We start from the raw sequence: 18,013 nt of genomic DNA, 5'->3' as shown, positions 1-18,013 counted from the left end.
TCCGGTGGGAAGGTAAACGGCGTTTCCGTGCGCTGCTCTGGTTCGCCAGAAATGGCTTAGTCATGCTGGCCACATGACCTGGAAAAACTTGCTGCAGACAAACGCCAGCTCCCTCGGCCAGTAAAACGAGATGAGTGCTGCAACCCCAGACTCGTTCACGACTGGACATAACTGTCAGGGGTCCTTTACCTTTCCATTTTGTATTTGCAATATATATTCTTGTTTTGGTTCTTGTGAGTTTAGGAACAGTTCCATTTCCTGCCTAGTGGGATAAGCACATGAAGCATCCATTTTTATTTTTATTTCACTTTTTCAGCGAATTGCTTTCTTGCTTTTATGTTGTCTTTTGTCCATATGCAAGTTTAGCTGAACAGGAGAATTTAAATTCAACATCTTTTTTTTAAAAAGCAATTTGCAGCACTAATCAGCAGGACCCTTGGCTGGCTGATTTTTTCTCTCTCATTTATTTATAGCCTGGCAGGCCATTAAACACTGATGTTGCACGTAGAACGGCTACTGTTGAGAATTAATTCATCCTGAGAATTAATTTGTCCTGTAATGAGATATTTTTAACATCCCATTAGCTTCCTAACCTACATGGGCATGTAGATTAGGGGAAGATAAGGCACTAAATTTGCGTACTTTTTTGGGGGGGGGGGGGGATAATAGGTCTTTTTTGTGTAATCCCCATATTTCCTAGGCAAGTTATTAATTTGTAAACAAATGCAGGTTCAGTTATTTTTGCGGGCTGTTTACGTAATACCTAGTGCAAGGTAATCTGCACGGCTAAAAATATGAGAATAGGTTCTCATATGGGGGTCCGCAAACCAATTATGGCCCATGAGCTCCTTTTTAGGTGGTCTGCCAAAAGATTGGCAGAGAGTTTTGAACCCCTGCCCCCCCAAAACCCCCATAAAATTCTGATGTTTTCACCAGAGCTTTATTCTCAAACTGGCTAACAAGGCCCTGACCTAAGGCTGGACGATACCTGGTTTTCAACACTGTGATATATCGCCAACTAAACATCACAATATACTGATATATCACAATTTCTGAAATAAGGATGGAACTGTGGAGACGCATTGGCTGGCTTCGTGGTTTCCCCCACATCGTGATTTTTGCATAGCGCACACATACCCACACCCCATGATTCGCGATATATTGCCAGTTCAAAAATTATGAATCTGATATCACGATATGGACTTCATACCGGTTTTGGACGATATATGAATATATCACCCAGCCCTAACTAAAAACCATGCTTTTCATAATGCAACACTAGTGCAGTCTGCTATTTCCACTCTAAAACTTTACCGGTTAAAGGTCCTTTTGTAGAACCTAGCAGATGCTGAAGCTGACAAGCATTTGACCCAACTTTGCTTTCAAAATCCAGGCAAAATCAGCTCCTCTATAGCACACAAATGTGTTTAGTACAAAACGTTTGGGAGTGGTTTCTCTGATTACTCATGTCTGTCAGAGTTTATTTCTGCACCTATTTAAATGCTGAAATATCCATGAAACCAGGGCTGTTTTTCTAGAAAATGAGGTGCCGGAACTCCCTTGTTCTGTTATAAAGGCAATGGCAAAGTTCGCAGGCTATGAAGGACTCACAAATTTATTGACAGCTGCACAAATTCGTATAGTTAGGAAGTGGAAGGGGCAAGCAGAATATAAAATGGAAGAATGATATAAAGAGGTGTGGGATATAGCTATTAATGATAAATTAACATGTCCCATTAAGATAAGATGGGGAATATGCAGGAGAAGTGATTTTAAGGAGATATGGAGGGTGTTTGTAGAATTTGTAACGTTAAAACAGAAAGGGATCAACCCATCGCAGGAGGTGTTGAAATTTTGGGAGGTTGGATAGTTACAGTGGTGTTGGGGTGCACATTTTTATTCTTATTTGTTTATGATTATTGCTTTATTATGGCGCCGACCTGAGAGGTGCCGGATGCTGAGTTCAGGGGAGTTCTGGTTGAAAAGAAAGCCCTGCTTGAAACTGTAAGTGCCCTCAAATACACAAACTTAAAAATATAAAGTGGTATAGGTAAAGGTAAAGGGACCCCTGACCATTAGGTCCAGTCGTGCAGACTCTGGGGTCGTGGTGCTCATCTCGCTTTACTGGCCGAGGGAGCTGGCATACAGCTTCCTGGTCATGTGGCCAGCATGACTAAACCGCTTCTGGTGAACCAGAGCAGCGCACGGAAACGCCGTTTACCTTCCCGCCGGAGTGGTACCTATTTATCTACTTGCACTTTGACGTGTTTTTGAACTGCTAGGTTGGCAGGAGCAGGGACCGAGCAACAGGAGCTCACCCCGTCACGGGAATTCGAACCGCCAACCTTCTGATTGGCAAGTCCTAGGCTCTGTGGTTTAACCCACAGCGCCACCTGCATCCCAAAGTGGTATAGAAATGAAATTAATAATAATAATAATAGTATTAATAAAAATAAAAATAAAAATAAAAACTTGGATATAAGGTGACCACTCTTTTTTTGTTTGGACAGAAATAGTGAACTTTGTTTGGACAGAAATAGTAAACCCACCAGTAGCTTATTGGCAGAATTTGCTGTCACTTACGGTAGAGATTCTACATTTTGCATGTCCTTGCTAGCTGCATTTCAGTTAACTTCATCTGATGAATCTAGGTCAGCCTTCCTTAGCTCCCCAGATGTCGCTGGGACTGCACATCCCATAATCTCTGACCCAGAGACCCATGCTGCCTGGGTCTGATGGGAGTCGGAGTCCATCGGCATCCGAAGGATGTCAGGATAGGAAAGGCTAGTCTAGGGTTTTGAAAAGGTAGAGAGGTTAGAAAGGACATTCTTAACAGAGCAGATTGTCGTTCAGCCCCTGCTTGGGACCCTTGTTTGTGGTGCTCTTTGAAGGCTGCCTGCCCTCGTAAATAACAAGTGCATCTTGGGTCAAGTTTCCTTTTCAGCTAGTGCGTCAGGGGCGCCAGCTGTAAAAATAAGAAAGCTTGCTAATTCCTTGGCACTGCTTCTCGGGTGTTTCTGTGGGCTGGAGTTGAATGGAAGTCTGCAAACCTGCACTTTGCTGCTGCGTGAAATTACATGCCATTAGCCGTTCACGGCCAGCTCTAAGCGACGTTTCACGCTACTCTTAATTGCCGCGCGACTAAATACAAATGGGCTTGAGCTGGCGCCACCAGCGCACTTGATAGAAACATCGTTTTATCAATTAAGAAAATTAAGACGTTAAGCAGATGGGACATCGTGGGTTGGAATCTTCCTGGTTTTAAAATGCAGGTCAACTAGGGGAGGTATGGAAGATTTGGTTGTGTTCAGTGTTGCCCTTAAGCCGTCTTGGCACCAGCTCTTATATTCCTGCAGTAGGTCCCAGGTGAAACCATTACCTCCCTGAAGCTCAGCGCTAGCACCCCACAGGGATATGTGTACCTGTACTGGTTGACTGTTTTTCATCTGATCCATCCACTGTAATTATTAAGTCTGCAGATGAAACTACCATAATGGATCTAATTACAGGTGGAGATGAATCAGCGTACAGGGAGGAGGTTCGAAAAGTATCTACATGGTGCTTAGAGAATAACTTGCACCTAAATGTTAGCAAGACAAAGGAGATGGTGTTCGACTTTCGGAGGAGAGAGGGGAACTAGCCCCGTTGTATAACGGGGGGGGGGGGGGCTGTGAGGAGAGAGTCTCTTCCTTTAAATTCCTGGGAGTTTACCTTAGTGAAGACCTCACTTGGAAAAACAATATAACTCAGGTGGTTAGGAAGGCCCAGCAGAGACTCCATTTTCTCAGGGTCTTGTGAAAGAACAATGTTAAACAGCAATTGATGACCTCCTTCTACCGGTCCACAATAGAAAGTGTCCTCTCCTATTGTATCACAGTGTGGTAAGTCGGCTTGAAAGCCATGGACAGAAAGTCTTTACAGAGGGTGGAGAACACAGCACATGATATCATGGGCTGTTCCCTGAGCCCGCTAGATGACATCGCAAGGGATCGTTGCCTTAGGAGAGCGAGAAAAATTCTCAGGGACGATTCACACCCCGGCCAGCACCTCTTTAATCTTCTACTCTCGGGCAGGAGATATAGAAGTATAAGAAGTGCCAACAGGCTAAAAAACAGTTTCTATCTGTGAGCTGTTAGGCTGCTGAATGGAAAATAATATAGTGCAACTGACTTTCGAGGTTGGTGTGTTGTGCGACAAGCACACAGAGTGCAATGAGATTGAGTGTTTGGAGGGGGGAGGCTCTGTTAATTTCATTGTACACAGGTTGTACATTGACAATAAATGTATGTTGTTGTTGTTGTTGTTGTTGTTGTTGTTGTTCTTATACTGCCCTATACCAGCATATTTCAGGGCATAAAATCACAAACTCTAAAAACACAAAATGCATAATAAAAACAAAAGTAACCCAATACCCCCTCTCCAACACATTCCAAAAGGGCACTGGATGTCTAATCAGACAAAGGCCTCTTTAAAGAGGAATGTTTTTTGCCTGGTGCCTAAAAGTGTATAATGAAGGCTTCAGGCTAACAATTGGGCTCTCCAGGAAGAATTGGGGAGAGGGATGCAGAACTACCCACTGCCTGTCCCTATTTCAAACTTTCTTCATGGTTTAGCCCCACCACTTTGCCCCAGTGTGCCTGCCTTTTTCTCCTTTTCCCAGCTGCCTATTAACCTGGGAACTGCAACTGCCACCTGTAACTCCATTTCCCCCTCCTATTGCAGCCCCTGCCTTCTCTGTTTCCATGTTTTATTTTCTTTCAGCAGTGCTGGGAAGCAATAGAAATTGCCCATAGCATGATGTTGCGCTTCCCAGGTAGTCAGGTCTGAGCACCTGTCTGCCTTCACAGACCATACATGGTTTTTTTTTTGATTGACAGGATCTTGTTTCAGCACTGTGGAGCCAAACCAGGGACTTTGTGAAAGTTTTCAGCGTAGAACATTAAGCATTTGGTGAATACGTGAATATTCAGTCTCATTCTTGCCAAGAAGCTGCTGTTATCTCATGTCTACAGCGCTGAAAATCGGTGGGGGAGAAATACAGCAATTTTCCCTGCTTACCTTGGATATCGGATGTACTTTTCAAATGCTTGCATGCTATTTTATATGGTGTGCTCCATATCTGTCTGTCTAGTTTTTTTGATGAGGGTTACTTAGAAGGGTACATCTTCTAAACGGCCTCAGCCCAATATACCTGAAGAAGCATCTCCCCATCATTCAGCCTGGACACTGAGGTCCTCTTCTGAGGGTCTTCTGGTGGTTCCCTCACTGTGAGAAGTGAGGTTACAGGGAACCAGGCAGAGGGCCTTCTCGGTGGTGGCACCCGCCCTGTGGAACGCCCTCCCATCAGATGTCAAGGAAATAAACAACTATCTGACTTTTAGAAGACATCTGAAGGCAGCCCTGTTTAGGGAAGTTTTTAATGTTTGATGTTTTGTTGTATTTTTAATATTTTATTGGATGCTGCCCAGAGTGGCTGGGGAAACCCAGCCAGATGGGTGGGGTATAAATAAAAAATTATTATTATTGTTATTGTTATTATTCAAGTCATAGCTGCAAAGGAAGATTCTTCTTTAAGTTCAAGCTGAGATGCAAAGGAAGAACCTTATTGCCTTTTACTGCAAAAGCAGGCCGCATTTTTCTCATCAATCTTAGCGCTGTCACGCTTTTCGCACTAAGATTAGAGATAAGTGCCTGCCTGCTCTTAGACCACAAGTGACAGCAGGCAGAGGTTTATCTCAAATCTCAGTGCTAAACACCACAGTGCTAAGATCAGGGACAAGAGAGCCTTTATCTCAGATCTTAGCACTTAGATGGGAAATGACCGCTCTCTGAGGTTCCCCACAGCTGCTATGTTTTCAAAACAAGAAAACCTGTAATCTGATTGGTAAAATTCTGACAGGGCTGCTGCTGTATCTCTTATTTTTTATCCGAATGTTTTGAATCGGCCCTTGATTCAACTGAGTCTCATAAGAGGAGACTTCAAGGTTCAGACAGACAACGCATAATATTTTTAATTTGGGGTCATGCAACGTTTTAAATCATGTTGTTGTTGTTATCTTTCCTCTTCTAGCAAGCCAATAAAGATACACCAACACACATATGAAATACAGTGGTGCCCCGCAAGACGAACGCCTCGCAAGACGGAAAACCCGCTAGACGAAAGGGTTTTCTGTTTTGGAGGCGCTTCGCCAAACGAATTTCCCTATGGGCTTGCTTCGCAAGACAATGTCTTGCGAGTTCCTGCGGTTTTTCCCCCCTTTCCCCCCTTTTCCTAAGCCGCTAAGCCGCTTATCAGCAGTTCCGCTGATAAGCCGCTTAACAGCTGATCGCTAAAAGCCGCTAAACCACTAATAGCGCTAATCCGCTAAGCTGTCAATGGGCTTGCTTCGCAAGACAAAAAAACCGCTATACAAAGAGCCTCACGGAATGGATTAATTTCGTCTTGCGAGGCACCACTGTACATGCTTATTTTGTTTTTGTGAATTGGGAGATGCTATGCTTACCTTACTACTTTTGTTTATTTGTCTTGTTGCAGAACAGAAGAATCACCACCACCTCCACAACCCCCAAAAGCACAGACACAAGCCAACGGAACAGGTACCTTTTGACCATTACTAGCTCTCTTAGGGACAATGTTAGAAACTCAGATATAATCTAATTACCAAATGGCTCCTTAACCCTAGGTTCCGGGTGCCACGGTGGAATGTCTGGGCACTGGGTTGTTGTTGTTTTTTGCAATGAGATATCATCATCATCATCATTATTTATAATGATGCTTTGTATTTTAAGGGGGGGGGGAGAGAATCTCAAAATGGTTTTTAAAAAGGCAAAGGGATCCCTGACAGTTAAGTACAGTTGTGAATGACTCTGGGGTTGCGGCACTCATCTCGCTTTACAGGCTGAGGGAGCCGCTGTTTGTCCGCAAACAGTTTTTCCGGGTCATGGGGCCAGCATGACTAAGCCGCTTCTGGCGAAACCAGAGCAGCGCACGGAAACGCCATTTACCTTCCCGCCAGAGCGGTACCTATTTATCTACTTGCACTTTGACGGGCTTTTGAACTGCTAGGTTGGCAGGAGCTGGGACCGAGCAACGGGAGCTCACCCCGTCATAGAGATTCGAACTGCCGACCTTCCAATCGGCAAGCCCAAGAGGCTCAGTGGTTTAGACCACAGTGCCACCCGCGCTGGTTTACAACACATTAAAACATCAGTTGAAACAATCCAGAGTGAGACAAATTCAGTCTTCAAGGAAAATAGTTCAGATCCTTCTCCAAGTGACATTTTGCTTTCCCCAATCGCCAAACTTGCATCCAGAGATCTCCATGTGGTCGCAATTGGACAAGTGCCAGTCGTGAAACGCGCCTGGCACCTGGCTAATTTCTAACAAAACGCACTAGGCACCTGGCTTAGGGATTTTGGTCAGGTTTTCACCTGAGCTAGAGGAATGTGTGAGAGAGAAAGGCCTAGAGAGGTTGGCCAGAGGAGTGTGTGTGTGTGTGTGTGTGTGCGTGTGTGTGTGCGTGTGTGTGTAACCTTCGAGGAGATATTTTTAGTGCAGGAATAGGTAACTTTTTTCATCCAGTGAGCCGGTTCTGTGTCTCCCCACTCCATGGGCCAACTTTGACAGGTGGGCGGGAACACTCACCTTGCCAGTCACCTGCAAAATGTTGACAGCTGGTGACTGTCCACCTGCCAAAGTTGACCCCACTTGGTAGGGAGAGGAGTCTGCTTTGCCAGCATGTTCCCTGCAGGCAACTCTGCACCAGGCAGGATTGAAACCCACCACTCCCGGCACATCAGCTGATGTTGTCCGGTGACACCAGCTGATCACCAGACGGGTGTGATGGTGGAGCATTGGCCCTGTGGGCCAAAACTGCACCCTGTAGTGCGCCAGAGTTGGTCTGTCGTCTGGAGGTTCCCAGCCTCTGATGTGGCAGAAAATGTAATTCTCTCTGTTTGCAGATACTGTTCTATGAGTTCCATGCTACTACTTTGTTGGCTGGCGATAGACAGTTGTTGAAGAATAGGTTCCACAAATGATCTTTGGAAAATGGGGAGATCCATTATCCTTGCAAAGTACAAGTGCATCACAGTACCTCCCACATCCCAGATAACTGAGATTTATTACGTACTCCTGTGCGGATTGATGGATGAGTTACTGCTTCAAGTTCCCCCCTCTAAATTAGCTGTAGTGCAAAGCTGTTTAAATTCCTATCTTGTGCTCTTTCCTGTGATTCTCTTTTTACAGCTGCTTCCTTTTTTGTTTTTCCTATCTTTTAATGTGTTATTCTCTCTAGAACTTGCTTTCTCTGTAAACACTAGTTATGCAAGCCTTAAGAAATATGTTCCCACTGCTTTTTGGAACAAAACCCTTTTCCCTGCCTACTGTGCCTCTCTAAAATCAAATTTGAAAGTATAGGAAAAAATAGATTGCGCCTGAAACTTTTAAGAGGTGGCTTGCTTTGGTGTGATGAAGGTGAAAACATTTTTTGCAACTTCAATTTTACGGCTTAAATTTGATATGCATTAAAATAAAAGCGAAAACAAGATATTTCATACCATGGAATCATGTTTGTTTTGACTGCTTTGTTGTGTGTTGTGCCACTTGGAGTTTCAGTTCAGACATCACACCAAACCATGGTTAAGGAAATCAAATCATGGTTTCTCATGATGTTTACATTGACAAATTCTGAGTCAGAACAACGTTTTGCGAGCTGCAGTTTATGGTAACAGTTGAGAAGTTGTTTTCATAGACTTCGGAAACTGCTGTGCCGTGGAGATGGAAGTGAAACTTACGAAGCTCTGTGCTGAAAAGACACACCACCCTAAACCACCCTAAACCATTTGGGTTTCGGTTCTAAAAGCTATCACAAACCATGGTTTCTCCTGAAATCTGTATTGACCCTGCTAGGCATGCCTGCAAAGCAAGATGCTCTCTCCCAGTTTACCAATGTGCTTTCATATAATACGCTGCCTTGTGGCCTCTTTTCATTGGTGCTGTAAATGGAACCGTATTAGAGAAATCCCCATGGCATCGTACTCTGCATTTGTGCCTCCTTTGCATTCTGGGGAACCTAACTCATCGATAGGTTTAGAGGCATATTTTTAGGCCTGCCTTCAGGATCACAGAAGGGTCAAGTCTCGAAACTGGGGCAAGATGCCAGGATCCAAGGCTGGTAGGGCACAATATTGCCAACTATTTGGCTACCGCTATAGGCTATGGGACAGGTTCCTCATTGAAAACTGCCCCCAGGCTTTTGCTACTGATGAGTCTCTAGGATTCAGATGGATAGATAAATAGACTAGGGTTTTTAAAAATATTTTTTTTATTTGGTTTTCAAAAAGATAAGAAAAGAAAAAAGAGAATAAATTTACATCAAAATGTCATACATATCGAGATTGCTCTGAATTGCCTGACTTTCCCCCATCCCATTCCTGGGTCCTCTTACTTTCATCTGCATAACAGTATGTCTCCAAAGTTTTCATCATCTAAATTATCTGTAGTTTCTGTTACATTACAAGTGTATTTAGAATCTTGCTAATGTTTTAAACTGTTTACAGTGATTCTTTATATAACATATTTTTCCATGTATAAGATGACCTCTATTTTTTTTAACCCAAAATTTAGAAATTAAGTTGTTTAGCCTTTTTGGGGGGGAGGGGGGAGGTCACTTCCGCCAATCACTCACTCGCCTGCCCTCCACTGCCAATCGCTTGCGACAGGCACTGCCAATCGCACTCCTCACCGCAGCCGCCAATTGTCTGCCCACTCGCCGCCACCAACAGCCCACCCGCCCACTTGCCGCAGCTGCCAATACCTGCCTGCCTCGCCACAGCTGCCAATCACCCGCCCAATCGCCGCTGCCAATCTCCTGCTTGCTGCTGCCATTAATCACATGTCCTCCCCTGTGGATTCACTATCCGTGTATAGGGCAACACCCATTTTTTGCCTAATTTTTAAAAACAAAAAGCACTGTCTTATACACGGAAAAATACGGTATATTATAAGCACTTCCCGTTCTTTTTTAGTTTCTCGTCTTCTTGGTTCCTGAGCTTCCCAGTTAATTTTGCCATTTCGGCATAATCCATCAACTTGATCTGCCAATCTTCTTTGGACTCTCTGTGTGTGAATACATTCAGTCATGGGTGGGACCAGTTGATCATGTGACCAGACCTTCCATCGATGGAAGAGTTCAATCCCTAGAGTAGGGATGGGGAATCTGTAGGAGGCCCCCCATATCTTATTGGACTACAACCCCCTTCATCCATGACCATTGGCCATGCAGGTTGGGGCTGATGGAAGTTGGGACTGATGGGAATTGTAGTCCAGCAATACCCCATTGGCTACCCCATTGGCTCTAGGGCATCGTATCACAGTGAAGACCTATTAATACGGTTGCTTTAGCTTGCATATGTTGTACTCAACTGACCTCTTAGAACTAAAATGTTGGTTTTTTTATCGGCAGATAAACGCAGCAACATGATGTGTTCACGGGTTCAAAAGTGGGTCTATGACAAATTTGGGGAATATATTGAAGACTTCAGGTTTCAGCCCGAAGAAAACACTGTTGAAACAGAAGAACCACTTAGTGCTAGAAGGTAAGTCACACAGGAGTATCAGTTTTAAAAAAAATTTAAAATATTTGAATGATACCATCTGCTAAAAAAACACATTAACAGGGACAATTGCTAAAGGGTTAGAGGCTGTTTCCACTCTGGGAATTAACTGTGGAGTAGCCGTGATTTGTTCACTCACCCTTTATGGGGCATCTGCACAAAACTGAGAAGAAAGTATTGCCCTCTCAGGTTTTCCATATTCTGCTGTTTTTAAGAGCTCGGGAAATCCAACTTTGGGGTGGGAGTGGGGAACACTCAGTAGGATAGCTGTGAAACTTACCTTCGTGACTTATTTCAATGATTTTCTAGCGTGTATAAATTTCTCTAGCCATTTTATTTTTTTAAAAAAATATATACTTATTAAACTTATATTCTGCCCTTCATCTGAGGATCACAGGGTGCTTTACAGTAAAAAAAAAAAGTCACAAAAATCATAATAACAAGCAAACAAAAAATAAAAGCCCCACAGTTTAAAAGTCCATAGATTGCTTCAGTGGCCTGGGAGAAGAGGAATGTTTTTGCGTGGCACCTAAAGATTTGTAACAAAGGCCTCAGGTGAGCCTCATTCAACAAGCGGGGAGCTACTGCAGAATAAGTCTGTTTTTGTGTTATTGCTATTTATTAAAAATGTATACTGCCCTGTACCAATAGTTTTCAGGGTTGGTCGCAATCCTCCAGACTTCTTGTGAAAGGACCTCATGTGGAGATTGCAGGGTCTGAGTTGCTTCATTAGGGGAAAGGCTGGTCCTTAAGGTATTGCGGTCCTGATCCATTTTATAGGTTAAAACCAGCACTTTACATTGGGCCCAGAAACTAATTTGTGGCCAGTGCAGTCAGACCAGGTTCAGTGTAATATGCTGTATTGTTTTTAACACTCGATTGGGGGCCGCCCAGAGTGGCTGGGGAAACTCAGCCAGATGGGCGGGGTATAAATAAAAAATTATTATTATTATTATTATTATTATTATTATTATTATTATTATTATTCTTATTATTATTATTATTATTATTATTATTAGAACAAGCCTTTTCTGTGGTGGCTCCTTGCTTGTGGAATTCTCTCCCCAGGGAGACTTGCCTGGCACATTCATTGAATGTCTTTAGGCACCAGACCAAAACATTTCTTTTTAACCAGCCCTTTTGTTTGGGCTGATTAGCATTCCATGCCCTTTTTTTAATGTGTTTCTGAGGAGGGTTTTTGGTTTTTGCTTTCATTCTTTCTCAATGTATTTTGTGTTCTCATTTTGTAGTTTTATGTTGTGAACTGCTCTGTGATTTTCAGGTGAAGGGCAGCATTGAAATTGGATAAAAATATACATGCCGAAGTTCTGACACAACACACACAATTTTTGAATAATCTATGTTGAATATGGGGTAGTAACAGAAATATGTTTGTCCCTCAAGATAACATATCATATGATCTACTATTCATTTTCCAGGCTCACAGAAAATATGAGACGATTAAGTAAGTATCTAACGTTGCTCTTACGTATATATATATATATATGGTATTTGTATATAAAATGCAAACAGTGTTGAGAAATATTTAAGTGGATCTTGTAGCAATAAAACCCATATAATTTTGTTACCTCAGTGTCACATATAACATGGAGTTAGATAAAGTATATTATTAATATTCAAAGTTACAGAAATCTAAAATGTAACAAGCATGATGTGACAACTGTGAATATTCATTTTTTGCAGTGTATCTAATTCACAGGATTAATTAATTGTCTAATTTAAAATAGCACTCAAGCTAATCCCTAGAACTTAACGTTTTCCCAATAGTAGCTTATTGTTGTGCTCTGTTGAACAGAAATAGAAGCTTGAACTCTCTTGAATATATTTATCTGACAACTAGAGTGATAATTGGACTCATAGGCCCACTTTGGACGTCATGCTTTTGGGTCAGTGAACCATGGTTTATCCTAGCTTGTAAGGAGCTATTAAACCACAGTTTCATGTTGTGGCTGTCATGGGAAACTGAGTTAAGAAGTGAGGATAGGCACACCAAACCTAGTCACTAAACAAGAGCCGAGGGGCCTGGTGAAGAGGGAGCAGCGATCTTGTTCTGATTTATTCTGCCCAATGAGTCTTAACTATGGGAACAAAGTTTAATTAATCAAGTGTTCCATCGTTAAATGATTCTGTTACTGTTTGCCAAGCCATTAAGACTCCTTGTGCAGAATCAGTTTATTTTTTCGATTCCAAAATGATCACGCTGAGTTGATTTCTGTGCTGGCTTCAGTCTAGTTTTATAAAGCTCCTTATCAGGCAAATGGAGCTGGACCAGTTCTGCAAGTCAAATGTTTGTGGGGTTGGTTTTTTTTTAGTCTATGAGAATTAGAGTTGCTTAAGATTAATCTGAAATTCCGCAGGCCCCACACAGAGGCATCTCATGCCGCAAGAATGGCCAGAATGCAGCCTTTGCCCTTGTTTGTAACCTCCCCTTTTAATACAGGCATGGAGATGAAATTGGACTGACCAGGGTGTGTGGTTGCAGTCCTGCCCATATTTTGAGCTGCCTTTGACCTCTTGCAAAACAATATTTTGCTACTGTGCCATTCCTTTCCTAAATTAGGGTGCAGTCTGAAGGCACGCGGGTGGCCCTGTGGGTTAAACCACAGAGCCTAGGACTTGCCAATCTGAAGGTCGGCGGTTCAAATCCCTGCGACGGGGTGAGCTCCTGTTGCTCAGTCTCTGCTCCTGCCAACCTAGCAGTTCGAAAGCACGTCAAAGTGCAAGTAGATAAATAGGTACCACTCTGGCGGGAAGGTAAACGGCGTTTCCGTGCGCTGCTTTGGTTCGCCAGAAGCGGCTTAGTCATGCTGGCCACATGACGCGGAAGCTGTACGCCGGCTCCCTTGGCCAATAAAGCGAGATGAGCGCCGCAATCCCAGAGTCGGCCACGACTGGACCTAACGGTCAGGGGTCCCTTTACCTTTACCTTACCTGAAAGCAGTTTCATACGGGCAGATTCATCTCTGGAGAACACGAAGGTGTGATTTGCATGTAGGAAGCGGATAAAAAACCCCACACGGCCTTATTTCACCTCGAGTGTGATCCTTCCCAGGGAGGCTGTTTGCGTATACAGCAGCTGCTCACAGAGCGATAACTTGAGTGATACTGATGCGTGTGTTGATCAGCTCTTAGATTCCTGAATTCCTAGAAACCGCAATATGCCATGCCTAAATAAGGACTATGGGAGAGTGTGTTTAATAACAAGATGCACCACTTATCTGCGGAAACATTCTAAGTCAATGACACACATCGCTTCTGCTTGTAATCCCAAGGGAAAGGGATGTTGAAAAGTTCAAGCAACTATTGGGCCTGTGTGGGTGGTCCCCTCTCCCCTTTCCAATTCAAAGTATTATGTCTTTGGAAGCATTGCTGTCTGCTTAGAGTATGTTTATTTTCTCTTCTGCCTAGAGAGAGGTGCCAAACCCGTCACAAATTTTGTGAAGAATCTTTCTGCCTTATCAGACTGGTATTCTATCTATACTTCTGCTATTGCCTTTATTGTAAGTTGTCCTTTCTCGTTCAGGTGAACTTACAGACATGAACTTCGCTCAGTTTATTGGGGGAGGGGGGAAAGCAACTTTACCCAATTCTAAATGTTTAAGCTGGCTTGATAAATATGAATCCTGGAAGTCAACAACACTCAGAATGACATACACAAATCAGCATTACAGTGTCGTGTGTTGTGACACCAAGCATGCCTCTTGGAGTGTCGGTTGTGTAGAGTTGCAAAAGTTTCTCTGTTTGTCAATGCTTGCCCATTTTTAAAAGATACACTGATTTTACCTGTTTGCTGTTCTGGTTCATTCGTAGTGTCTAGTTTTCCAGATTACTGTAACAACATCTCTTAACATCCGTTAAAGGAACACGATGGGGCTGATAATATAGAGAGAGCAGATTCTCTTCCACTTTAACAAAGAGCTTTTATGGAGAATACCACCTGGACTGGTTTACCCTGTTTCAAATATACTTTAAATGTGGGTTTAAGAATATGGTTTGGCATGGTTTTTAAGAGTTTGCAAGGTCTTATTGGGTCTCCTGCCAGGTTGTGCCTCTTGATAGAATAATGTGTCTTTCCCCTCAAAACAAAACAGAAATACTATCCTGCTTCTAGAAACCTAACATATCTGGGAGAGTATTTCAAGGGTAGCCGCCTCTTGTACATACCAGTTTTATGCAACTAGTTTTAATCTGCAATTCCATTGTTCAAGCAAAGCCGAATTGCACGATTTTTGTGCAGAAGCCTTTAAGTAACCACAGACTTCAGAATACACTGAGAATATTAGTTCAATGAAGCAATGGAGATTTTGAGAGGGTAAATTGTTGCACAGGGAATGGCATTTCATGATAATGAGCAGCTGTTCAGGGCCTTCTTGTGAGGAGAGCTTGTTGCCGTGGAAGCTGAAAGAATGTCAGAAACCTGCATTTTCTTCAAGGGGCATTAATTAAAGAATGGGAAAAAGCAGGAATGTCACTTTGTAGGGTCAGTATAATACCGTGTGTGTGTGTGTGTGTGTGTGTGTGTTTCCAAGTGAAAATGTTTGGCCGTCTGCATGATTTCAGAGCGTTGATGCCAGTTCAAAAGTATAAATTGATTTGATGGAAACCTGTAGCCTTTCAGACTCCAGGGATGAATGGAATTAGGGCTCTGCAGATTCTACTGCACTACAAGTTCCCCATCTCTCCTATACATGTTTACCTGGGAGTAAACCCCATTGAACATAGCTAGACTCATTTCCAGGTAAATATGCATGGAATTGCAATGTAAGAGAGTCTGATTCATCTCAGATCAGTACAGATGTCCTGGGAGATTGTTTTCAGCATGGGTATTGCATGAAAGCATCACTATTATTTCTTTTGTAATTCTTTATTTCTTCTTCTGTCTATAGATCTACATGAATGCTGTATGGCATGGCTGGGCCATTCCTATGTTCTTATTTTTAGCAATTTTGAGGTTATCCCTAAATTACCTCATAGCCAGGTAATCTCTCAACTTTCTTCTGTATTGAGGTTTCAGTTTGTCACTTGTTTTGGGACTACGATTCCCATCATCCGTGACCACTGGTCCTTCTGATGATGGGAGTTGTAGTCCAAAAACAGCTGGAGACCCAAGTTTGGGGAACACTGGATTAGATGCTCCTCATGGTCTCTTCCAACTCGTATGATTCTGTGGTTCTATATCATCTGCCAGACTTCCTAGGGAGAAGCAATTTGCCACAACTGCAGCTCCTCTACAGGTTGTAGCAGAGGGAAGGGAACTCTACAGAGCGTTGATTTTGGAGACAAGTCAATAACACCACCCAGAACATTATTCTAAAAGCAGGAAAAGTGACGATGCAAATCTACTCATTTCAAAGTTCTGTTACCCATGGTAACTGAACATGACAGTTTCTGCCTGTGTGCCATCAGATTCTTACATCAACACAGGTCTAATAAACTTGTGCTGGAACTGAAATTGCTTCAGCATCAGCAAGCACATTTCATCCTGTTCACTGAGTCCCTGAAGCCCTCGTCACACGTTTGTTGTGCTTAGGGAACCTCCATTTTTGCATGTCCTCCACTTCTGGAGAAGGTGGATGTCTGCAGAAAGGAACCTCTTGCAGGGTTCCCAGTTCCATGTGGACGTTCAGGACCCAGCATTGTGTTTTTTTTTTTTTAAATAATTTTTATTCAATTTTCAATTTTAAAAACAAAACAAACTTACATAAAAAAAATCAAAACAAAGGTAAAACAAACACAAAACAAAACAAAACACAACCGAATTTTCATCTCCTTCTTTCAATGACTTCCCCGCACTCCCCTGCCCACCTTCCATTTTCACTACATAGCTCAGCAAGTTATTTATTAGATCTCTTAAAAATTATTCAATTCTTTCCTTCCAATTTATCTTTTCCCCCTTTTTAACTTATCATAATTTTACATGTTCCCTTTCCCATATTGGATCTATTCTCCAAGGTCGGCCTAATTTCTCTCCCACAGACTCATCTTTTTTTTTTTTTTTTTTATAATATTAAATCTAAAATCATAATATTTCAGTTCCAAATCCCAGGTTTTTACCACCCCAAATTCCCCTCCCCCCTGCCCCCGCTTTGCCCCTATCCAAATAGATAAACAACAGCTTTAGCCCGGATTTCTGACATCCGAGGCCTTCAGGCCCCAGTTAGCCTCTCTCCGCCGATTTTGATTATAGTCCTCTTTGTTGGTCTTCCCTTCTCCATGAAGTTCTGTCAGCAGCTCCTCATATTTTCTTTCTTCCAAATCAAACAAAGGCAGTTTTTGACCAAAAACAACAAATCTCCCAAAGTCCAGCCCCAGAAAGAAGTCCCCATTGAACTTGTTCATTCTTTGTTGATTCAATATTCTGATTATTCCAGGGGCTTCTCTCTTCCTCTGGCCCTGCAGATCTGCAATCCCATAGTCATCCTCCTTGTTTCTTTGATTCCCAAAAGTTGCAGGTTTCTGTTTGCATTCTTGTTGAACTCTTTCTTTTTCTCCTTCCCCCCATAGGGTTATCTCTCCTTCTGCAGCTGCAAATTTTTTTTCCACTTGTTTAGTTCCATTGACAGAGTCGTTAAGTTTAAAACTGAAGGTCATCAACTGTTCAGTCATAATTGTGTTCTGTTTTTGCAAGGTTCCCACCAGACAAAACATTTTTTGTATCTCTGCCAGTAATTTTCCTTCAGCAGCCATTGCAATGTCATCAGTTCCCTCCAGAGGGATCTCCATCATGAATCTCACCCAACAGTCAGTTACTTTGTTGTTAAGGATTATTTTGTTTCCAATCAGTTCAATCAATTCAGTTTCAATGTAGCATTTAGTCCAGAAAAGCAGTTATAACACAGTTCCACGTTTCGGCTAGTCGTTTGACAGCTCTTTTTGACAGCTGTCAAACTCCTTATTCTGTTTCTCGGGCTCCCACACTGGGCGCTACCCGGGTCTGGGGGGGGTCAACTTAAAAAGCAAAACCCCCGGAATTCCTCTTTCTTCCACTCCTGCTCAAATTACTTCTTAATTCAGTTTATAAAAGTTCTCCATTTAAGCACCAAAGTCTTTCCGACCTGGTGCTATCTCCTTGCTTTAAATCTTTTGGTGGGGAGGGGGAGTGCGGACTTCCTTTTTAACACGTCCCCCCGATCATACTCGAATTCGTAAATAAGAAACTTTTAGTGCCGAAATTTCCTTTTACTCACGGGTTACATTTTCAGTCCAAATTTTAAGAAGAAAGACAGCGCTCTCCGGTCATGGCTCGCGGCTTCGCTCCGCCAAGGCAGCGATCGACTCTCAGCACCACGCCACTCTCCGGTCCACTCCGTAGCCTTTAAAAAGGCTCTTCGCGGGTCAGGGAGGGCGCTTAAGGTGCCCACCGAGTCACCATGTC

General features: G+C 42.9%; 1 protein-coding gene across 6 annotated transcripts in view; it reads left to right on the top strand.

The window, feature by feature from the left end:
* The window catches only part of GRAMD4 (GRAM domain containing 4), a 114,019-nt gene that overhangs the window by 73,452 nt on the left and 22,554 nt on the right, over positions 1 to 18,013 (top strand). For all 6 annotated transcript variants that reach the window (XM_081877964.1, XM_081877962.1, XM_081877965.1 and 3 more), the window contains 5 exons: positions 6,536 to 6,597; positions 10,467 to 10,599; positions 12,057 to 12,082; positions 14,047 to 14,138; positions 15,525 to 15,616. In XM_081877964.1, the coding sequence (XP_081734090.1) occupies positions 6,536 to 6,597; positions 10,467 to 10,599; positions 12,057 to 12,082; positions 14,047 to 14,138; positions 15,525 to 15,616 (405 nt within the window). The remainder of the gene's footprint in view (positions 1 to 6,535; positions 6,598 to 10,466; positions 10,600 to 12,056; positions 12,083 to 14,046; positions 14,139 to 15,524; positions 15,617 to 18,013) is intronic.

Source organism: Podarcis erhardii, assembly GCF_964252035.2.
Source record: "Podarcis erhardii genome assembly, chromosome: 10".
Lineage (NCBI taxonomy): Eukaryota > Metazoa > Chordata > Lepidosauria > Squamata > Lacertidae > Podarcis > Podarcis erhardii.
This window is presented reverse-complemented; position numbering and strand designations above follow the sequence as displayed.